Raw genomic sequence first — 24,067 nt, 5'->3', positions numbered from 1 at the left:
CACAATCTCAACACGTTTTACTACAGCTCTCTCATGTGTGTTGTATAAAACATTTAGTGCAACATGTTACAAAGTTATTTTTAAAAAAACCCACACAGTTTTCCCATATCATGCAAAGGTAGCCTGTTCTTTTTCCTCTGGGTTCATTACGGGAAGTTCAGACTTATCCAAATAGCTTTCTCAGAAGCATCTGACAGGCAAACGTCCATCTTAAAGAAAAAACTAAAATAAAAGAACCACAGCTCCAAACTGGGCAGGAGACTGACAGCACAATGAACAAGTCCTTTGCAGAAGTAACCTGTGCAATCATCGATGCTGAGTAAGGGACAGTCCTCCCGGTTCAGTCTGCACTTATATATTTTTCCAGAATGGCTGGTCAGCCACTGGAGGTCGCTGTGGGACAGCTTTCGATAGTTAGTAGGAACCAGGAGGGAAAGGGAAGGATTGCTGGTTATGCAGCCAGAAGCACTGAGATGCTACCGGGTCAGTACAACAGATTTCCAATGCAAAGATAAACAGCACTGTTCTCTAGGGCAGGAAAATATCGTGCTGACTCATTTCCTTTTAAAGAGCTGCATGGAATTCTTGTTCCTGCCCTGAAGCAGTATATGTACAGAACATTTTACATTTATAAAACAATAGACACAAGCTAGGGGGCTCCCCCCCCTTTGCTTCATTCCGATTGGCTTTTTGATTCCTCCCTTCTGAATACACTGCACAGGCAGGAGGATGAGGGGGCAAGTGCGTTTCAAGCACAGAGAAGTTTTTGTCTAGGAATAATAATTTGCAGAGGCTGGCGCACCTCAGGTCATGTTTGGGGTGCTTTTACTGGAATGCTACAGAAATGTTCGCTGTGGTGTGAGGGGATGGTTTTCAAAAACCTTAAAGGCTGGTAAATAACCTGAAGGTACACATCTCCCTTCCCCTGCCAGGGAGTATGGGTGGCACAAACCTCTGCACAGATCTTCCTTCACCACTGTCCCCTCGGGCTCACGTACCGTTCCCATGGAGGGTCCAGTGGGGCAATCTAAGACCACTCTTGCCAGGTTCTCATGCTTCAGAGAAGAGACTTGGCTCTAAGTCCAGATTCCACTCCCCGCCCCCAGCCCAGTTGGCAGAACCGTACCAAGAGGTGCCCTTCTCTAGGTGACTGCAAAGCATTACATCCTCACACATCGATTCAGTCATTCTATGAAAAAGCTAGTGGCCAGCTTTGCCAGGGAGTTGGGCAAAGGCCATGTGTGCCCTTGGGTCCCTGCTTCTGTTCTCAGGGTTACAACGAGGGGCATTAAGGGGAGCTGGGTCCATCCGTCATTGCAAGAATTCCCAGGATGCACAGAACGTAAGCCGCTGGCTTACTGTGGTGGAAAGCAGGCAATGAGCCCCCAGTTTTGCTAACACTTTGTCTTTCACAGAAAGAACAGCCGTTGTTTTCCTTTGCCCTTGCATGTCCTTACAGTCCACCTGTAGCTTTTGCAGGCTGTGTGGAATGGGGGTGGGGAGGGAGGGGTGTTGCACCTGGAGAAATAAGAGCTGAAGTAACGAAATGGCACACGCACATACAGGAGGAAGGGAGATTCCCTTCTTGCCTCTTGGCCTGTGTAAGTAGCACAATGGGCAATGAAACCTGGCCATCCTGTCCATGCTTTCTCGGTTGGGTGGTACAGAATCCCAAAGCTATTGCAAATCCATGCCCTGACCAATCTTCCCATTTCCTAAATCATTACTTTGGTCGATTTCAAGTGTCTTTATAGAGTTAGGAGTCCAGGTTTCTTGTCCCTGCAGTCTCCAAAGAAGTGGCAGTGTGGTTTAAACCCAAGGGTGCATTTCTAAGTAGACGGAATTAGTTATACAGGCAGCCGTACGGTGGGCAAAGAGGCCAGTCAGGGAATGTTGCAGCGCTGGCATTTTCAGGCTTTTGCTTGACTGCAACTGGCACAAGTGATTTCCTTAAGCCAATGAATGGCAAAGCCACCCTCTAGCTGTTTCCAGTCCTCCCAAAGGACGGCCTGGCACAGGCCCTGCTGGCTGCTGCTTGGCAGGGAGAAGTCTCAGCTCTGTTTTCTTAGAAGAAGCCAGTCCAGTTATCTGGGCCTCTTCAAATGAAGGCCCAAGGAAGGCAAACAAAGCCCAGATGATAAAACAAACAAACAAACTCTACGAGCCCCACTTGGGCACCAAAGATCCCCACCACAGTTAAGGACACACTGGGGATTCTCTTCTGCATAAATCAAGCATGTACCTTTGGGCAACAGAATTAAAGCCCAAAAGACAGGCTGCTGAAAACGGACTGGGGGTGGGGACACAAGAAGGAGATCCACTATATACAGTGAACACGTGGGCTTTCCACCCCCTTTAGCTGTTGCTTGGGTCGTGTCTCACATTCTGAGGGCTCGAGCTCCTCCAGTTCCAAAAAATGACAGGAACATCATTGTGGAGCCTTGTCAGGATCCAAAGTATAGATGCTGAAACAAAAAGACAACACAAACACGCTTCCTTTGGGTTCCAGGTGCGTCTTCACCTCTCTTTCCCTCTTTGCGGGCCTCTGCGTCTTTTAGTCTATAGTTCCCGGGTGGATGCTGAGCACGGGTGGCTCCAGGCAAGTGGGGGAGTAGTTGAGATGCGGCTCTTTGATCCACAGCAAGGGGACCCCGTTCTTGCCTTCGGAATTCTTGCTGGAGTTCCTGCTCTTGAACCGCACAAGGAGGATGGTGATGATGAGGATGCCGAAGATGGGGAAGGGGTAGAAAAAGACAAAGTAGAAGAGGGCATCGTTGGAGCAGGTGACAGACTGCAGCGAGGAGCCTGGGAGGGGGGCAAAGATAAAGGGGCAAAGATAAACAGAGGGCAACAAGATTCCATTCCCTTTGTGCCCCACTCTAGTAGCCACCAGGCAAGGCACCAACCCCCCCCCTTCCCCACACGGCTAGGGCTGGCCCCAGGAGCCAGGACCCCAGCTGATGTTGCCTGCCACTGAAAAATCCCCATCTGGAGGTCTGGGACTTCTACCACAGGGACTGAAACGTCATGGGCTGGTGGTGCATAAGGTTACCACATGTGGGAAAGGCTTTTCAGAGCTGTGACTTATCAACAGGGATCTCATCCATTAGCTCTCTCTTCTGCATATCCTGTTAAGCAACACAGATTCAAGTGGGTAGGTCACATGGGCCTGAAGCAACAGAACAATGTCTGAGTCCAATGGCACCCTTAAGACCAACAAAGTTGAATTCTGGGTACAAGTTTTTGCTGATAGGCTGGGCAGTTTATGACTGGACCTGAATGGGAACCCAGAGGCTTTGTATGTGGTGTCATGACTACAGGGATTTCCTGACGCCAGAGCCTGACTGCACTGCAAAACTGTGGAAAGAGACTTCAGGCCTCACTGTAAAGTATTAAGGGCTTCTGGCTGCCCTGACTTCTGATGCAATCAAAGTCAATTCTGGCTACCATCTGGATACCCGGGATTCCATCTTTGTGCCACTTCAAGTTTCTTCTAGCTAGTACAATGGAGGGAAGCCTCACTGGTGTTACTAGCAGTGGTCAAGTTGCCGCCCTCAAAAGATTGCTCCTATGTCACTCCCAGTAGTATCTTCGGCCGCATGCGTTCAGTATGGCTTGTATTGTTAGGCAACATGTTAGCAACACATATCCTACTCTGTACGTGCATTAAACACATGGAAGTAAGTTGCAGATAAGACCAGGGACGGTGCAGAAACAATCACAGGACAGAAACAACATTTTTTTTAAAGCCTTAACTCCAGGACTGACTCTGAAGTCCCAGAAAACTGCCTGCACAATTTTGCTTGCTAGAAAACCTCCTGGGATAAGAGTCCCAGCAAACCTCTGATGGGGGTCTGACCGAGTGGATGAATCTTCAGAGTGGCAAACCACTGTTCAGATAAGCCAATGAGGAAGGGGGAGTAAGTATGAATTATGAAAGGAGGAGTAAGTATGAACGGGAGTAGAAAATTGTATATAAGCTAGGCAATTCTACAATTAATCCCCCTGACTGCTATTCTTCAACACTAGCCAATTCTGCACCAATTGTCACCCCCCCCCCCCATGATTCTCTCACCTGTATCTTGTATGTAAACTGATATGGGGCCAGATTCCTCTTCATCCAGTTTGTACCACACCCCCCTAGGATCAGGCACCCACTCTTCCACACGACAGGAGTAATTGCCACCATCCGTAGCACCTGCCCGCAACACAGTCAAACGGTACAGCATGGCTGAGAGCCTCTGAAAGCGCATCCTGCCTTCCCAGGGACTGGCTTCTGGGCTGAAGATGGCATCCCAGCCTACTCGCAACAAGACCTCCTTCTCTTCTCCATCCTTGTTGCGGCTGGCACGTCCGCCTCTGCCTCTGGCCTTCAGGATGACCCACGACACAGCAAAGCGGGACTCTTGGCTGGAGACGGACAGGATGGGGCAATCCAAATGGAACTGCCCCTGCTCTGGCACCGTCAGGTTGGCTGGAGTTGTATCCACTTGCAAAGAGGCATCTGGAGAGCATGGAAACATGTGCAGAGAGCCATTAGCCTCCCTTCTTGCACAGGCACATATAGATGCAAACAGCCGGGTGTGGAATTTTTAACAGGACAACCAAGGCCAATATAGCAGAGGTTCTCAAACTCTGTTACAAGAAGCTGCCCTATGTTTTAAAAAACACCAACTATTTGAGTTAGAAAACAAAGGTTTGACAATGTTTCATTTTATCCCCAGCATGGAAAGTGGAGGAAGGCGGGAAATAGTTCATATGGATATTAAGCACATTTTCAGGTCACACAGAGAGAAGAACGCCAAGGATCAAAACATCAAAATAGCTTATAAGAAACAAGTTATCACCAGGTTAGTTGGTGCCGGCAGGAGAGATTTGGTTTCTGGGACCATGGGATAGGCTTTCTTGAGGAAGGCCTACTAGCACCTGATGGACTGCACTTATCGAAACTGGGGAAGAATGTGTTTGGCAGGAACCTGGGGAGATTCATCAGGAGAGCTTTAAACTAAAGCCACTAGGGGAAGGAGACGATCAACATAGGGAGTGTATGGAAGGAAAACTATCGGAGGCAGCCCAACCAGCAAGGCCAGCTCATAGGGAACCAAAAGTAAAAGGATTCAGATGTCTTTATACTAACACCCAAAGCATGGGCAATAAAAAGGAAGAGCTGGAACTTCTCATGCTGATGGAAAGGTATGATCTAGTAGGCATCACAGAAACTTGGTGGAATGATTCTCATGACTGGAATGTAATGGTGGATGGATATGAACTGTTCAGAAAAAACAGAATAGATCGAAGAGGTGGAGGAGTGGCACTGTATGTGAAGAAAGGGCTTACCTGTCAGGAAATTCTAGTGAAGGAGAGCATATCTACAGTGGAAAGCATCTGGGTGAAAATAAGCGAGGGGAAAACAAACAGTGTGGTGGTTGGTGTCTGCTACCGACCGCCTGACCAACGAGAGGATGTGGATGCTGCACTTTGTGAGCAGCTTGAGAAAATATCCAAATGGCAGGACCTTGTCATCATGGGTGACTTCAATTTCCCAGATATGTGCTGGGAAACAAACTCTGCGAAGCGTCCTCAGTCATGCAAGTTTCTGACCTGCCTGGCTGACAATTTCATTTATCAAATGGTAGATGAACCCACAAGAGGTTCAGCCATACTGGACTTAATACTGACCAACAGGCAAGAGTTGGTGGATGAGGTGAAGGAGGTGGGGACCTTAGGGGGAAGTGACCATGTCCTCATAGAATTCCTTTTGAGATGGGGAGCCAAGGAAGCTTGTAGCCAGACGCGGATGTTGGATTTTCGTAGGGCAAACTTTAATAAACTCAGAGACATGATGAGTGTCATACCATGGACGAGAATGCTGGAAGGGAAGGGAGCATGTGAAGGGTGGGCGCTACTCAAACAAGAGCTATTGCATGCTCAATCAATGACTATTCCAGAAATACGAAAACACTGCAGGAGCTCTAAGAAGCCTATTTGGATGAACAGAGAACTTCAAGAGGAACTAAGAAAGAAAAGGAAAATGTTCAGGAAATGGAGGAAAGGACAGAGCTCTAAAGAAGAGTACCTACAGGTTACTAGGCACTGTAGATCAATCCTCAGAAAGGCCAAAGCTGAGAGTGAGCTAAGATTGGCCAGGGAAGCCCATTGTAACAAAAAAAGATTTTTCAGTTACGTGAGGAGCAAACGTAAAGTAAAAGAGGCAATAGGCCCGCTGTTGGGTGCGGATGGACAAACTCTAACGAAAGATGCAGAGAAAGCAGAAAGGCTTAGTGCCTATTTTACATCTGTTTTTTCCCACAGGTCAAAGTGTTTAGGCACATCTAGAGATGGCTGTAGCCAAAGGATAGTGTCTGGGTGGCAGGTTAACATGGATAGAGAGGTTGTCGAGAGGCATTTAGCTGCACTGGATGAGTTCAAATCCCCTGGTCCGGATGAAATGCACCCGAGAGTACTCAAAGAACTTTCCAGAGAACTTGCACAGCCCTTGTCCATCATCTTCGGAACCTCTTTAAGGACTGGAGATGTCCCGGAGGACTGGAAAAGAGCAAACGTTATTCCGATCTTCAAAAAAGGGAGGAAGGATGACCCGGGAAACTACAGACCAGTGAGTCTGACCTCTGTTGTGGGGAAGATAATGGAGCAGATATTAAAGGGAGCGATTTGCAAACATCTGGAGGACAATTTGGTGATCCAAGGAAGTCAGCATGGATTTGTCTCCAACAGGTCCTGCCAGACCAACCTAGTTTCCTTTTTTGACCAAGTAACAGGTTTGCTGGACCGGGGAAATTTGGTTGATGTCATTTACTTGGATTTTAGTAAAGCTTTTGACAAGGTTCCCCATGATGTTCTGATGGATAAGTTGAAGGACTGCAATCTGGATTTTCAGATCGTTAGGTGGATAGGGAATTGGTTAGAGAACCGCACTCAAAGAGTTGTTCTCAATGGTGTTTCATCAGACTGGAGAGAGGTGAGTAGCGGGGTACCTCAGGGTTCGGTGCTCGGCCCGGTACTTTTTAACATATTTATTAATGATCTAGATGAGGGGGTGGAGGGACTACTCATCAAGTTTGCAGATGACACCAAATTGGGAGGACTGGCAAATACTCCGGAAGATAGAGACAGAGTTCAATGAGATCTGAACACAATGGAAAAATGGGCAAATGAGAACAAGATGCAATTTAATAAAGATAAGTGTAAAGTTCTGCATCTGGGTCAGAAAAATGAAAAGCATGCCTACTGGATGGGGGATACGCTTCTAGGTAGCACTGTGTGTGAACGAGACCTTGGGGTACTTGTGGATTGTAAACTAAACATGAGCAGGCAGTGTGATGCAGCGGTAAAAAAGGCAAATGCCATTTTGGGCTGTATCAACAGAGGCATCACATCAAAATCACAAGATGTCATAGTCCCATTGTATACGGCACTGGTCAGACCACACCTGGAGTACTGTGTGCAGTTCTGGAGGCCTCACTTCAAGAAGGACATCGATAAAATTGAAAGGGTACAGAGGAGAGCGACGAAGATGATCTGGGGCCAAGGGACCAAGCCCTATGAAGATAGGTTGAGGGACTTGGGAATGTTCAGCCTGGAGAAAAGGAGGTTGAGAGGGGACATGATAGCCCTCTTTAAGTATTTGAAAGGTTGTCACTTGGAGGAGGGCAGGATGCTGTTTCTGCTGGCTGCAGAGGAGAGGACACGCAGTAATGGGTTTAAACTTCCAGTACAACGATATAGGCTAGATATCAGGAAAAAGTTTTTCACAGTCAGAGTAGTTCAGCAGTGGAATAGGCTGCCTAAGGAGGTGGTGAGCGCCCCCTCACTGGAAGTCTTCAAGCAAAGGTTGGATACACACTTTTCTTGGATGCTTTAGGATGCTTAGGGCTAATCCTGCGTTGAGCAGGGGGTTGGACTAGATGGCCTGTATGGCCCCTTCCAACTCTATGATTCTATGATTCTATGATTCAGGTTGAGAATTCACAGGGCATTTGCCACAATACACTGCCTTCAGTCTCAAATCAGGACACAGAGGGAAAGGAAGGGGCTCTTGTCTCCCTGGCCAGCCCCATCTTGCAATCTGAGAATCACATATCTCTCCCCCCCCCCCCGCACAACCACACATACATCTAAGGGTCAGCTCTTGTATTACAGGAATGGGCTGCTGCTGCTGTCCCCTCACTTGCTACCCAAAGCTCTATGCTGGAACTCCATAAGCTGGTGGAAACCTTTCTAGAATGGGGGGCTTAGCTATAGGAAGGACTAAACCCAACTAAGACACACGTTCCATCCTGCAGCTCCAAAATCATCATGGCACTGCAGTCTTTGGAGAAGGAGCTAGTGGTTTCATCTGATCCTACTTGCTCACTGCCTGTCTCTTGAAGTCAAGGAAGTTATTGGCTCTGACAAAGGAAGGATGAGAATTAAAGCAGCAGGAAGGTTCCAATATCATTTATCCATCCACACGGCCTGTTAGGACATAAATGTAGTTGTTGCATAATTAAGAATCCAGCCAACTTTATAGTAAAGCCTTGAATTTTCTTCCCTCCATAGCATTTCCCTACAAAAGAAAATTTTAGTGGCCTGGAGATTGGTGAATTCGTTAAGGAGTCCCAAAGGATTGTGTGTGTGTGTGTGTGTGTGTGTGTGTGTGTGTGTGTGTGTGTGTGAGAGAAAAGCAGAAATAATTTGCAGAACAAACTGAATTGGTTGACGGATTGCCAAAGTACAAAGACATTCATTATATCTGAATTTTGTAACTGAATGAAAAAGCTTGTAGTATGTTTTTAAGCCTAAATTAATGATTTCTCACTCTGTCCTTCACAGCTCAGAAGCACTCTGTTTCTGTCTTATCTTGAGGCTGCTAACAGGCCGTTTGAGAACCTTCAGCCCAAAAGGAGAATTTGGAAGCTTTGCTCTAATGTGTGCAGCATTTATAATGATTATGGCCCGGAGGCCTCCCTTCCCCAGAGACATTGCCATCTTTTCTTCTTAGGCCTGAACACTTGGGGGCAGGGGGGGGGGGAGAGGAGTTTCTTTGGCAAATATGTCAGAGAGGAGATTTTCACATTTCCCCTGATGCTTGGCTTGTTCTTCAAGAGTGCAAATCCTGTCCGCAGGGATTACAGCTCTCCTAAACTTTATTCTGATATTGGCTAACTATATTATGGATACTTCATATAGATGAATTCTGCTGAAATGTATGGGATCTGTAGCGACCTCTGAAGGACCCAAGAGCAGATGAACCAGTTTTAATGGTTTTTCACATAGTAATCTCACCTCTTCATACCTTCAAAATCAGAAACTAAGACTTCAAAGGCAGTAACTTGCTAAATGTTTTAAAAAAAAATCTATAGTGTTCCTATAATGGAACATGGCTGTATCACTAGTTCATTGTCAAACTGCCATGGTTTGCAGCTTTCGATATAGACCTTTCACATGGACTTCATTGCCTTTAAGACGGGCATTTTCACCCTGGATTTCTTTTTTTAAACTTTCAGTTCAAGTACTTTGCTTAAGCGGTCAAGAAAGGACTGGAACCATAAGGATCTTCCATCAAATGCATAGACTAGACCAGGGGTAGTCAACCTGTGGTCCTTCAGATGTCCATGGATTACAATTCCCATGAACCCCTGCCAGCATTTGCTGGCAGGGGCTCATGGGAATTGTAGTCCATGAACATCTGGAGGACCATAGGCTGACTACCTCTGGACTAGACCACAGCACCTTTTAAAAAAACAGATAGACCAACGTCTTACACAGGAAGTTGTTTAACTGCCTCCAAGCCACTGAAATCTCTCAGGTAACAGGTCTTTATTTTCAAGACACATCCAAGCTTCCTTTACCTCTGCTGGCCTCTGAGGTCAGAGACAATTTTACAAGCCCTTCTATGGCACTGTGGAACGGGAGCAGAGAATTATGCCGGATGAACCCTGATGTCCACACATCCATTGCATTCTTGCTTCTTTCCATATTACAAACAGAGGCAGAAAAGGGACATAGAAGCACAGCTCAGCAACTGCTTGTGACCCTTAGCTGAGTAGCAAAGATGTGTGGACTTACAAAACTAAAAAGGGACCTCTGGTGACCATGTGAGTTTCCTGCTCTTTCCTGGTTCCTCCCCACTTCAAGTGAGGATCTGCTGGCTTAATGCTGCGAACCTGGGGGAGAGGACACATTTATTCACTTAACCTAACCGCTGCTTAATAAAAAGATAGCCAAGTAACTTGTTCCTTACTGAACAGCACATTCATTATCTCTCTCTCTCTCTCACTGCACACCACCCAAATGGAGTAAGGGGAGGGGAAAATATGTCCAATGCAGAGGGTGATCTCACAGCACCAGCTCAGCTTCCCTGCATCACAGCTCCCAGCATCTTACCTGGCTGCTTCACCACTAGGGTAGTCAGCCCGGAGAGGCTTTCTGCTCGTCTGTACCAGGTGTTAGTGGGATCCAGCAGCCACTCCTCCACACGGCAGCTGTAGATGCCGCTGTCCTGCACAGTCAGGTTCTGGATGGTCAGTAGGTACAGGCCTGGGGAGGGGCTTTCCAAGCGCAGCCTGCTCTTCAGGTCACTCACAGTTGCCAGCTCTCCATACAAAAAAGTGGCTTGGCGGCTCAGCTTGACAATTTCTTCTTTCTCTGGGCGGCCGGGCTTCCACACGTACCATTCCACAGACAAGTGGGAAGTGTGGCTGCTCCGGCTGGTGACCAGGCACTCCAAAGTCACCCACTCATTCTCCAGAATTGTGAGGTTCTTTGTGGTCTGGTTCACTTCCAGAAGGTTGTCTAGCAAAAGAAAGAAAGAAAGAAAGAATCTGACAAAACAACAACATGCAATTGCTAGCAACACAGCAGGCAGAATTGGCCACCTCTCTGTTTCACAGTTTCATCTCTGTAGAGTACTTGTTTTTCATTCTGTATCTAGAAGAGAAGTTTTTGTTTTAGAAGAACTGATCCTGTAGAAGAGCACTGGATTTCTGTTTCCCATATGCATTGTCTAGCATAGCTCTGAAATTTGAAAATCAGAAAGCAGGCTGAAAATGCTCAATTTACATCCCAATTCCAAAAAAAGAGATGTCAGAGACTGCAACACTATCAGACCTGTGCATTAATTTCTCATGCAAGTAAAGTGATGCTCAAAATTTTACAGTGAAGACTGTTACCATATATGGAACATGAAATGCCAGGTGTTCAGGCTTGCTTCAGAAAAAGGAAGAGGTACTAGAGAGCATATTGTACATTTACATTGGATACTGGAGCATATGAGAGCATTTCAGAAAAAAAAATCAGCTTGTGTTTCATAAGATTACAGTTTTTGACGCTCTGGATCACGAAAAGCTATGGTTGGCTTTTAAAAAAATGGATGTGCCACAGCATTTGATTGTTTGGCTTTAAAAGAAATGGATATGCCGTAGCATATGATTATTTTGATGTACAACCTATATGGCAGACAAGAGGCTATTGTAGGGACAGAATATGGATAAAACAGAATGGCTTTCAATTGGCGAAGGTGTCAGACAAGGATGCATTTTATCTCCCTGTTTCTTCCATTCGTATGCAGAACGTATCACAAGGAAAGTTGGATTAGACATAGATGAATGTGGAGTGAAAACTGGAAGAAGGAACATTAACAATTTGATAACATAGTAATAGCAGGAAACAATGAAAAAATTAAGTGACTACTGATGAAGGCTAGAAGTGCCAAAGCAGGATTACAGCTAAACATCAAGAAGACAGAAGCAATGACTGCTGGGGGATTACACAACTTTAAAACTGACAATGAAAAAATTGAAATTGTTCACGATTTCTTGGCTCCATCGCCAGCCAAAAGAGACTGGACCTAAGAAATCAGAAGGCAACTGAATCTGGGAAGGGAAGCCATAAAGCAGATAGAAAAAAGTTCTTAAGGGTAAAGATCCTGGTGAGCAAGTTAATTCGTGCCACATTACTATATATGGGTGTGAAAGTTAGCCAATGAAGAAAGCAGATTCCTTTGACATGTGCTGTTGGAGGACAGTTGTACAGAAATTGTGGACTGCCAAAAAGACAAATGAGTGGGTTCTAGATGAAATTTACTAGATGAAATTAACTACAGGACACCGTGGCACTTAACACACCCATGGGAAAGACACCATGGGAACTTACACAAGTCATTCAGCCACAACATTCACACAGAAGATTGGAAGGCTGCAAATGGAGCACGTTTTGGAGCAGCAGCCGGTCACCATGGGGAATGGGCAGTTCTCTTACATCACTAAAGCTTTTACTGGACACAGTATCCTACCCAAGTTACTGAAAGCATATGACTTTATTCTGCTCTGCAATGTTGTCAATGAGCTTGCTTGAATAGCCTGACTTAAGGCTCACATATATTATTGAGATCAACATTAAACAAAGACTGTGTCAATTAGTGGTAATGCTAGTCTACGACTTGAAGTTTCTGACTGCAGAATCTTCAGAGATTGGTACTGATGACTCCCCAATGACTCGGACCAATTACTTTACTTATAATTGTGCTGCCTACACAGAATCTCAGGCATTTTGCAGCCTAGCAGGTCAAGGGTCACCCAGGGCTTCATTTAGGAGACACTCTTTGTGCTACTGTAATCTTGAGGATAGTTGCTCATTCTCAAAAGGTCAGGAACAAAGCAGCCCTTGCTTTCTCCTCTTTCCCTTCTGTCTTAAGCCTAAATAATGCCATTCTTCCTTGCCAACCGTGCTAGTACTGATGGGAAAAGGCAGACTGTCCTTCAAGGACAAAACAGGTAGACATCACCGAGCTATCTGGAGTGATGCCTTGTTGGCGAAAACGGCTGACCCTCTTGAGCCTCTTCTAATAACACATTGCACACCTCTCCTGCCTGTTTCTATTTGCTGACTGGCAGTTCCTTGATTTATTCAATGCTTTCTTATTTCCTCTTTTTCCCACTCCTGCCAAGGAAAATTTGCCCCTTAGCAGCCAGCGTCTCTCCTCATTACATTTCCAAGGCACTGTGTATGAGCCCAGAAACATTGCTCCACACCCCCACTGGGACCGAGGCAATGTGTAAAAATAAAAAGCATAAAAAGGTGCAGGGGAACGAGAGGGATAAGGAGGAACTGTACATAGAGGTTGCCCAAGCAAACCAATTCCTTCTCATTAGGTCACCAGTCACAAGATGCTGTCTCCGAAATGAGGAACAGTTTGCCTAATCCTTCCTTCTGTCAGAGGCTCTCTGAGCTCCCCTGAAGAAAGGGCTTCCTCATTTAAGCAGCCTATAATAATCTGCAACTTAACGAAGGCACACAAAACAGTCTGCAAAAGAATGCTTTGGCATGAAAACCTAGGCATTCTGGAAGCCTTTCTGCATGGGCAATTTATGGGCTCTTGCATATGTCCATTTCATGAGCTACAGCTTGCCATGACTTGAAATTCTGCCCACCAGGAGTAAATTTCAAAGTGTGATTGCCCACCACAGCCTACAAACAGGAAAATGACGAGATACTAGGTGTAAGGAAAGTCAAAGTAACAGTATACTTCCATTTCCCCAAATATACTTTTCTGCATGTCTAGTTTTGTACCAAAAAAAGTGGTAAAAGAATATTGTCTGAAAGCAAAGAAGGTCTTGGGAGAACGTGTCATTAGAGTGTCCAGTAAGCCATGAGTATGACAGCAAACAGAAGCCAGGTGCATGGGTGTGGGGGGAGAAGTGAGGACAAGGCAAGGCATGCAGTAAGAGAGCTGTAGCTGTTGGTACTGGGAAAATGCAGAACATGACATAAAGACCTGGTTCCATAGAGGAACAAAGTGCCTTTAGATCACACTCTCGTATGGTTCTAATGCCTGCAATGGATACATTACCTGGCAACTTGACTGTGACTTCAGTCCGCCCGGAAACTTCCTCTGCCAGCTTATACCAGGCGTGGTTGGGGTTGAGAAGCCACTCTTCCACATGGCAGTAATAGCTGCCCGTATCGCTGACCTGTGCCCTCTGCACGGTGAGGCTGAAGAGCCCTCCAGATAAGGACCTCTCAAACTGCAGCCTTCCCTTCAGCCCTTCTCCTTCTGCATAGGTGCCGTACTCAAACACAGAGTTGTGGGTGGTCTTCAGGATGAGCCTGCCGTCTGTGTCAGCCGGCTTGTGGACGTACCACAGAACAGCAAAGTGAGAGTCTGGACTGGTCTGGGACTTCACGGAACAGTTTAGGGGAATGGCCCTGTTTTCCACAAGAGTGACGCTCCGCTTCGATTTGCTGACCTGCAACTTTGTCACTGGAGAAGGTGAGGGACAAAGAAAGAACGACCTGTTAACTAAGAAAATCAGGTTTCCTGAGCACAGATATATGGTATTTTAAATGCACTTATTTGTAACATTAAATGCTTCTGCACTTGAGTATTGTGCACCTGCATTAATAAAGAGAATCAACATAGGTCTAGGAATATTCTGACATATCTGTTCCAGCATTTTTATACAACACTTGTGTATCTCCATCTGTATCTAGGGCCTTGTTCGCCCCTATCACAAAACTGTGTGTGTCCCCCTCAGCCCCCGGCCGGTGTCCTGCCCAACTCTATCAGCACACAGGCCCATTCCAGCCCAGTCTTCTAAGTATTCATGTTGTCATTCTGACTTTGGATTCCAGAAAACGGAGACTCATCTAATCTTCTTCCCTCAGTTTGGTAGGGCTGTGTTGTTTTTACGAATATTCAGTACAATTTATCTATTGAAAACATTTTTATGCCTCCTCTTCAGAGCCAGGCTTGAGGTGACTCACAACATAAACAATAAAATTAGAAACCAGACAATAAAATCCCAAAGAATAAAACAAAAGTATAGGATCTGTAAGTGCTCGATCATTCACAGTTGACATGATTTAGCACACCAAGTCTTATGTCCACTGAAGAAAAGGTATCCCAATAACCCCGACCCCAAAGGCACTTAGCCTTGACCAGCGCTAGGGCCTTTTGGTCCTGCCTCCAGCCTGGTGGAATGAGCGGCTGGCAGAGACTTGGACCCTTACAGTACTCCCCAAGCTTGAAAGGGCCTGAAAAACAGCACTCTTCCACTAGGCATTTGGCTGAGCCAAGAATCACACTTACTGTCTGAACAGGTCCCCAGTCTGACCCCCACTCCCTGCCTTCCTGCGCCTGGTTGACACGGGTTTGTAACCTAGGTGTTCCTCAGGTGCAACGGGGGAAGATAGTCCAGAGAGTGTGATCTGATTGATGTGGTTTGTTTTCAAATTCTGGTTTGTGTAGTTTATTTTCAAATTTTATACATTTATTTTTTACATATTTTAGTAAAACTATTTATTGTATGGATGTTTAAATCCTCAAAATGTTGCAAAACACCCTGAGACTGTACGGAGGGGAGCAGCCTATAAGCCTCGAACCAACCAACCTAACAAACACATCAATATCTGCTGTATTCCTTATTCTACAACCAAGTCAAGTCTTAATATAATTCTACAACCAAGTTAAGTCTTAATAATGCCCTATTTTATCAGAGGTCTTCCCCACTTTCAACTTGCTCTTGCCTTTTATTAGCCCTTGCATATGCTCACAAACAAAATCTGATGTTAGGCAGGCACCATTATTCCAGAATAGCTGATCCTACAAGGAAGCCATCTTTTTTCCCCTTGTCAAGTCATAGCTGTCTTATGGTAGCCGGTGGAGTTTTCAAGGCAAGAGATGTTCAGGGGTGGTTTGCCATGGTCTACCTCTGCACTGTGGCCCTGGCATTCCTTGGTGGCCTCCGATCTAAATACTGACCCTGCTTACCTTTCAAGATCTGACAAGATCGGGCTACCCTGAGCTACCCAGGCTATTTTAGAAGATTTTACAACACACTGAGTCATGGAGGACAACTGAGAAAATTGGGAGGCATAACTTGAGCCCTAGTATATCCCATTAGATTTTTATAAGCTCTTCCCTATTGCTCATGGAAGTTATCCATTTTTGTAAGGATATATACAGTGGCAATGTGACACATAATATGCTGAAAGTACTGCTTAAGTTTTGATGTTTCTAAAAGCAAGAGACACTCTCTAAAGCAAGAGACGCTGCAAAAACAAAGACAAGTCACAATGTGGTTCTGACTGTTGTTCTGGTCCAAGTTTTATAACATCACAGTCTAAGTCAAAATTCTGACATCCTGCAGAAGACTCGGTATGCAGATCACACTGACTGGCTCCATAAACAATCAGGGGCACCCCCAGCATAGCCTCAAAAGCCACCCCTCCCTTAGTCAGGTAGGCTGCAGTGTCAGACGCACAGGAGGAAACGGAAAGGAGGTAATGTACAAATCATTCCTAAGGGGGGGAAGAGGCCGTTCTCATCACCATCGGGCTTTGCTATTCTGATACACGGCTTATGCATCCTGGCAACACATTAGAAAGTCCCCCTGGAGCATATATTGCTGTTGGCTTTAATCAGTATGCTAATAAAGATAAGATCGCTGTGCTATGCAATGACATGACATATAGAGGAAAGAAGCCCTCATCTCTGCTCTCTGGGGAGCTTGCTTAATAGGAAGGCATGGGCTCAGACTGCTGAGTAGATACTTTCCACCTTATTAATTTTAGGAGAATAACCTCAGCCACCAAGAGGTGGCAACATGACCTTCCTTGCTGGTTCCAAGAAGAAAAGGGTTATTTCCTCATCTCTGCCAGCGCTTGGGAGTCCTTGGAATTGAAAAAAAAAAACAATAAGGGAAGTGAGCTGATTCACAGAAATTCTACTCCTGCCCCCCTCCCCCTTGCCAACAGTTTATTTTTAATTGGTACTGGATTATTTTCTGGCACTGTTGCTACGGAAACCTCAGTTGCTATAGTAACTGTATATGTTAAATGGGCAGCCTATATCTGCTTACAAAGTACCACACACACTCAAGTGAGGGCACTGTGCATGTTCACTCTCACAGCCTAAATCCTGCCCCTCTTCCACCCAGGGATATGCGGCATCTGCACCTTGTGGCACCACAGATGGACTTTAGGGCTTTATTTTCTTTGAGCATGAAACTATAATGAGACAGGAAGATGGGGGCACCACTGACACCTGGCATTGCACTGTGGCAGATTCTTGTCCTGTACTTGCTGGGTTTTTGTTTCTTCAAACTGGATCAGCAGAAGCAAACTAAATTAATGGACTGTCATGCTGGTAAGAGACAGGAGCTACAATTCCCTAACTTGTGTGTGTCATGTGCCGTCAAATCACTTCTGACATATTGTGATCCTGTGAATTGATGACCTCCAAAACACCCTTGCTCAGGTCTTGCAAACTGAGGGCTGTGGGTTCCTTGACTGCATCAATTCATCTCATATTGGGCCTTCAAATTTCCCAGCATTACTGTCTTGTCCCTAACTTGTACCAAGCCACAATGGCTGTATAAAGTAAAAGCATTTCCTTCACAGCACCACACAGCCCAAGACGTCAAAGCTTTGACTTGCAGCTGCCAATGTTTGGTCAAAGAAGGAGAAAAACTAAAATGATTTTGCAAATGATTCCATTTGAAGACAAGGCTGGCTCCAGAAGGTGAAAAGTTCAGGAATGCTGCATTTTTCCCTGGTTAGTGGGCTTACAGAGGCTTCCCCCATTAGTTATGGAACTTATTTAGAGCAGTGGTCCCCAACCTTTTTATCACCGGGGACCACTCAACGCTTGACAATTTTACTGAGGCCCGGTGGGGGGGGGTGTAGTTTACTCCTCTACTCTCAACCACTGTCCTAACGCTCTCTGATCACTATGGTAATGTTTAAACATCCCTTCAAAATAAGATACAGACACGCCACAACAATGAACATAAGGAACATTTTATTTTCATGGAAATTTTAACTCATGACAATGACAAATCAATGGGAGCCCTGAGCTTGTTTCTCTGCAATGAGATAGTCCCATCTGGGAGTGATGGGAGACAATGACACCCGAAGTGTGTTGGGCCGGGGGGGATGAAGTAAAGGGCTGGGGGGGGGGGAGAAGGCGTCCTTCGCGGCCCACCTCCAATTAGTCGAAGGACCACATGTGGTCCGCAGCCCACTGGTTGGGGATCACTAATTTAGAGGGGCAGATTTCTGTCACCTACTCAGCGCACCAGTAACACTGATTCTTCCTTTCACTGACTCTCTCTTCCCTACCTTAATGTAGCTTTTCCAACGGTAGAGCAGAAGGAATCCAAATCATATGTTCAGTCAATGTTCTGCCACCTGTTAAATACAGTAGTCGCCCTGTGCTGGCTGCTTGCACAGCTCTGCTCTCTACATCTCTCTCCTAGCCTCACAAGGACACCAGTTTTAAGAGTGATCTACAGGCATCTGTCATATTCTTGCACCAGCACCGTGCAGCACAGTTGAATATGTTGAGAGAGCATGGCCTCCTCTGTGGGCAGGTGCAATTTCCCACTTGAGTGCTTGGCTGGGGGCAACTATTATTCACTCCAAGCATGCAGCATATTTGCGCAAAGCCATAAAGTGACACATACTGGCAGCAAGTTCAGCACTCCCTTCTTGCTCTGTCATTTTCAGTGAGAAATTTACCATGTACTTTTTGGTGTGCTGAATTTCCTGATTAGTTTGTTTCTCAAATTAGTTATATGCAACTTATAGTTGACATACAAAAATAATGTTGAAAAGTGTGCTCATTTTGATGGCAACATTCACACAAAGAACGAAAAGTGTGGCAAAAATCAAGACGCATGGATTGAATTCACACAAGGGCGAAGCCATTTCTTAGTCAAATCACCAGGGACGGGGACTGCACCCCCAATTTTGGCTCCATGATGGAATCATTATTTAACACTGGAGGTCCCCCATTCGTCAGAATACAGATGGTTTGATGGGAAAGTACTGGGGCAGGCACATGGGTCTGAACAGAAGGTGTCAGAACTCTTGCAACAGGAAGACAAAAGAACAGCAACTACACAGAGATTACAGAACCCAGCCTCAGCGCCCCCCCCCCCACGACCAGATACCCTCCTGATCCTAGTGTGCATGCGCATCCAGAATACACATGGGATAATGTGTAGACGAGTACCAAGTTCAAGACTCTGGTGGTAAAGTCAAACAAAACCCACACACTTTTGCCTGGGTACAAATTTCATGTAACGATTTTGGATTTTGAAGTGCATATTAGTAGCATTATACGATGCTTATGAACTTTAGTATGGAAGGATAGAAAAGTATCCCACATAGAGAAAGCAGGTTGGGTGGAAGTCCTATACATGCTAGCTGAACTAAACTCTAGTTTTTATGCCTTCCTATGCGCCCCACTTCATATGGATGAATTTAAATCCCTCTAAAATGGGTAGGTTTTCCCCTATCATTCTAGAGTTGTCAGGAAGTATTCCCTAAAACTTCCTCTCAAAGACTTAAGAAAGGCTGTTAATGATAGGACATTCTGGAAGTTGTTAATTTAAAGGGTTGTCATAAATTTGAAGCAACTTGATGGGTGTTTACAGGCAGCCACACACCAAACACCATGACTGCTTCCATATTCAAGACAACCCAGATTACTGCCATGTAAAAGAGCCAATCAGATGAAGTCCCTGCGGCATCAGAGTGAGAAGCAAGTGGAAGCAAAACATTATAAAGAGCGATTTCTCTTAAGATGTCCAATTAACACTGGGGGAACAGGCAAGCATCTGAAGGAAATCAACAGTGCCTTTTTATGTCTGCATCAAACATTAAAGGACCTTGAAAACAGTAAACAAGGACGAAGGTAACATCAAGTACGACTCAGTTAGTGAGACACTATGAGGCCACTGAATCCACTGGCTTTAATGAAATCTGGTTCACTCAGCAAGGTTCCTTCCCAGCTTGGTGTAGTGGTTAGGAGCATGGACTTCTAATCTGGCCAGCCAGGTTTGATTCCCTGCTCCTCCCCCACATGCAGCCAGCTGGGTGACCCTGGGCTTGCCACAGCACTGATAGAGCTGTTCTAACCGAGCAGTGGTATCAGGGCGCTCTGAGCCTCACTCACCTCACAGGGCGTCTGTTGTGGGAAGAGGAAAAGGAAGGTGAATGTAAGCCACTTTGAGACTCCTTCTGGCAACGAAGTGGCATATAAGAACCAACTCTTCTTCTTCTTCATGTAAAACTAAAGATGTGTTTGGGGGAGGGGCGGGATTGAATCCCCTGTGGACGAATTCCAGTGGGTGATTAATTTCTCCTTGCCAGCTCCCCTAGCAGACTCCCAAAAGGAATGGCCGTTCTTTAGTTCTTATCCCCAACTTGGTTGCCTGTTTTTCTTGTGTGCTGAGAGATAGCAATTGCATCCCACCCTTGAGCTAAAGGAACTAGGACTGGTAGAACACCAGTGCTGGAGGCGAACTCTGAACCTCAGATTTAACATGCTTTGGCTTGTTATGCCTTGTCAAGATTAAAAAACTATCATTACAAGTGCTTCACTTGGATCTCTTTGGAAACAGTTCCAAGTGGCAGAAATGAAAAGCCACGGCGGCGCAAAGGAGGCAGCGAGCTCCTGCTGGGCCTCATGGCCCTTGTCACGTGGAGGGGGCTGGGCGCAGGCCTTTACAAGGTCGAGCGCCAGGCTTCCCGGCCTCTCTGCGCCACAGCCTTCCGGAAAGCACCCTCCTTCCCGCCCTAGTTTTGGTTATTTCTATTGTTATATTTGTTATAATTTGTCGCAGCTGCGGTTTACGACCGGTAAGGGACCTGTTGGTAGGGAGTCCCTTCTGCGTACGGGACTTCCGACTAAAGGGGGTCTCCTTACTGAGGCCGGCCACTTGAAAGGCGTGGCCTACTCAGCTGGGAGGCTAGGCACCTGTGGCCAGGCAGCTGGGGAGGCCAATGGAGGCGGACACCCTTCTGTCCCCTAATAGCTACTTCCCTGTGGAAAACCCTGTGGCGCAGTGTGACCTGCTCTCCCGGCTGGGAGTGAAGCAGGGGCCCCGAGTGCCACAGAGGCACGAGAATTAAACAGCCGGACGGCTGGGGGCATTCAGGTTCCCTTACCCGGTCGTGGGGTGCAAATAATAAAAGGCTGCGGCCATTTTTACTGCCAGCAGTAGCGTCTTCCTTGATAGTCGCCGTCTGATAGTCAAAGCATAAGCTTTTGACTGGCTCCAACACCAGAGTTCACCAGAATAGACCATGACAGCATTCTGTGGGGTCTTTATAGGTGTTTCATGCTGGCAATAAAACTGATGGAACCACTGTATTACTTAAAATGTGTACTCTCTTCTACAAAACAAGCCAACAATTTCAAAGACAGGCACTGTTCCTATTTGTATGAAGATGGATCATTTCATGGCTTGCCTAGGGATGCTGATGTCTTAACTCTAGTACTGTGGACATCAGAGCAACCCAGAGTCTTTCACTGGTACAGCCACAGAACCCTACCTTGCTTCCCCAAATGGTATGTTTTACATGTTGGCTAATACCTTTCCTTTGTTCTTTTTTCCTCCTGCCTTGAAATGTCAGTCACCAAATCTTTACATAGGCAGACAATCTGATTTATAAAATTTTGAAAAATGCCTACATGCCTGTATGTGCATTAGAAATACCTGCACCTTTCATCCCAAGACAGTTTCTCCTGAGCAATGTACACTGCCCAGGCCAGCCACTGCATTCCCATCAGCCATGTGAACAAAAGGTCCCAGTGCATGAACAGCAGCAGTGACAGATGTGGTACCCAAGGGGCACCAATTCCTAAAACAACCAGTGCTACAGATACACTGCCAGGTCCCTTCCTTTCAAAAATGGGAACAAAGTCACTTTGCCTGGGTAAAGCATCTGGATGTGTGGGACAGAAATGCCATTTATGGAGCAGTTCATCAAAGATGTTCTTTTCTTAGGGTATCAAAACAATTTAATCTTTTATTGCATTGTAAAAAAAGGGGAAAGCACTGTACTGCGGAATAAATGGTAGATACAGGGTGTTTGTAGCTCTCCTGTAATTCATCAGATCAAGAAATTAACCAGGCTGAAGAAACCCCTGGGGCGAAATGCTCCATTTTGGTGTTTGTGTGTGTGTGTGGGAGGGGGGGAATAGAAGAAATTGGCTAAGAATGAGCATGTGTTGGGGGTGGGGTGCAGCATCCACACAGACCAGAGGCCAAGCCAGACACAGGGGATAGCACTCATCTGCGGAGGGAGAGAAGGGGAGTCAGAGGCAGCTGTGTCCCACTTTAAAGACTGCTAGCTTCTGCGGAAGAGCACCTGCAGAGACAGACTCCTCCTAGAGAGACCTTATGAAATATTACAAACTTTCCCTGCACTTGCCCTAGTTTTCAAAGCCTCCCAACAGAAAGTGGCCTCTTGATGTAACAGGAGCAAGGGCAACAGGATAAGCAACAGTGATCCCCGACAGGGTGCCCGTCAGCACATGTTGTTCGCAGTATGTTTTCTGGAATCCATTTGCTACTTACCTGATCCAAAGAGTCAGTCCTGGCTTTCATCTGATTCAGAGGAACAGGAGGAGCTTCTGAAGATCCCAGGGGGTACATGAGCCTTTGTGTCTGTCCATTTGGAAACACCTGCCTCTACCCCAGGAAGAGGCTCGTCCTAGCAACTCATACAATTTTGCTGAACCTTCTCATAGTTTGTGATTGGACCAAGCTTTCATGACAGCCATTCTGTGATTAGTCTCCCTTCCCATGGCAGATATTTTGCTGTAGAACCTACTATGTGTTCTCAGAATCCCCTCAAATTTTATGGCTCAGCAAGGTTGGGACTCTTGACAGAGGGGCTCTCAGTCACAGTCTTGCAAGTATGTGCATAATAACAGATGGAGGCTGCCAGTCCAATTAATCCCAGTACTGAGGCCAAGGGCTCTTTCATATTGCCTAAAACTGTAAGGCTGCACATTTCTGCCACATGTCTGTAACCTCTTGCAAGAAATTTGTGTGTATTAAAATAAACAGAACAATAAACAAAGCTGAGGTTTCCAAGCATCAACCATAAGCTTACTTACAAGCAAACATCTTTTATGTGTACAGAAAAGATTTGCCAGCCTGACATTTTGCTGTAAGGTTGCCACGGACAGTCTTGGGGCCTACAATACCTTGAGGATGCCCACTGAAGCAGAGGACAGATCTAATGTCTATGAGTCCTGAAGTTTAAACAGGGCCTCCATATTCAGATGTGATGCACCTTTGGTAGGGCTACCACCCAGAGAGGAGAAGATATTGCCTTATTCCCAAAAGCACCTGTTGGTCACTGTAGGATCATGGATCACTTAGGTTTTTGGTTTAATCCTGCAGTACTCTTATGCGCTCATGAAATTTCCTACTAGACAGAGAAAAGGAACCCTCTATGCTAGAAAAAAATATTATAGATTTCTGATTACACCCAAAAAGAGTGATAAGAATAAATACAATTATATAGAGTCGAGCCTTGATGGAGTGGAAGCCTTTCTAGCATCGTCCCAAGCAATGCAGAGGACAGGACTCCTAATAATGGGTTTAAATTATGGGCAGAAGGTACCAGGTTGATATTAAGGATTTTTTTTTTACAGTAAGAGCAGTTCAACAGTGGAATTGGCTGCCTAGGGTGGTCATGAGCTCCTCCTCATTGGCAGTCTTCAAGCAGTGGCTGGATGAATGAATGTTGGGGATGTTTTAGGTTGATCCTTCGTTAAGCAAAGGGTTGAACTAGATGTACTGTATGGCCCCTTTCAACTCTGATTCTATGGGAGGAAATCCTTACAATGTCACCCATTTTCCTGATGCCAGTTATCTACTTGTGAACTGGCAGAAGAATGGGGAAACAAAGCAGATTTAGTTGAAAGGGTCCTTCAAAACCATTACAAAAAAAGCACACAGCTGTCATAGAGAGGGCAGTCCTCAGACATCAGAATCATTCACAATGAGATTATTTGCACTCCTGGGAAATCAAGAGAAAATAAAATATTATAATAACTACAAATGAAGGACAGGAACAAAAATACAGTGTCTTCCTCCCTGAGGAATGTGGCAGTCCAGCTACTACATGTACTGCTACCTTGTTTAGCAGAACAGAATTCCTACTCAAACTGGATTAGCAATACCCGAATTGCATTAGGCAACATGGGCGGCTGGATGAGGCAATGGGAGCATGAGCAGTGGAAACAACATTAGAATCTGCT

At 45.7% G+C, this 24,067-nt stretch overlaps 1 protein-coding gene across 9 annotated transcripts in view; it reads right to left on the bottom strand.

Moving 5' to 3' along the window:
* The window catches only part of IGSF3 (immunoglobulin superfamily member 3), a 133,580-nt gene continuing 109,513 nt past the window's right edge, over window positions 1–24,067 (bottom strand). For all 9 annotated transcript variants that reach the window (XM_077342289.1, XM_077342288.1, XM_077342294.1 and 6 more), the window contains 4 exons: window positions 13,850–14,260; window positions 10,387–10,794; window positions 4,076–4,504; window positions 1–2,805 (listed from right to left, as the gene is read on the bottom strand). In XM_077342289.1, coding sequence (XP_077198404.1) covers window positions 2,555–2,805; window positions 4,076–4,504; window positions 10,387–10,794; window positions 13,850–14,260 — 1,499 coding nt within the window. In that variant the 3' untranslated portion in view covers window positions 1–2,554. The remainder of the gene's footprint in view (window positions 2,806–4,075; window positions 4,505–10,386; window positions 10,795–13,849; window positions 14,261–24,067) is intronic.

Source organism: Paroedura picta, chromosome 6 (genome assembly GCF_049243985.1).
Source record: "Paroedura picta isolate Pp20150507F chromosome 6, Ppicta_v3.0, whole genome shotgun sequence".
Lineage (NCBI taxonomy): Eukaryota > Metazoa > Chordata > Lepidosauria > Squamata > Gekkonidae > Paroedura > Paroedura picta.
This window is presented reverse-complemented; position numbering and strand designations above follow the sequence as displayed.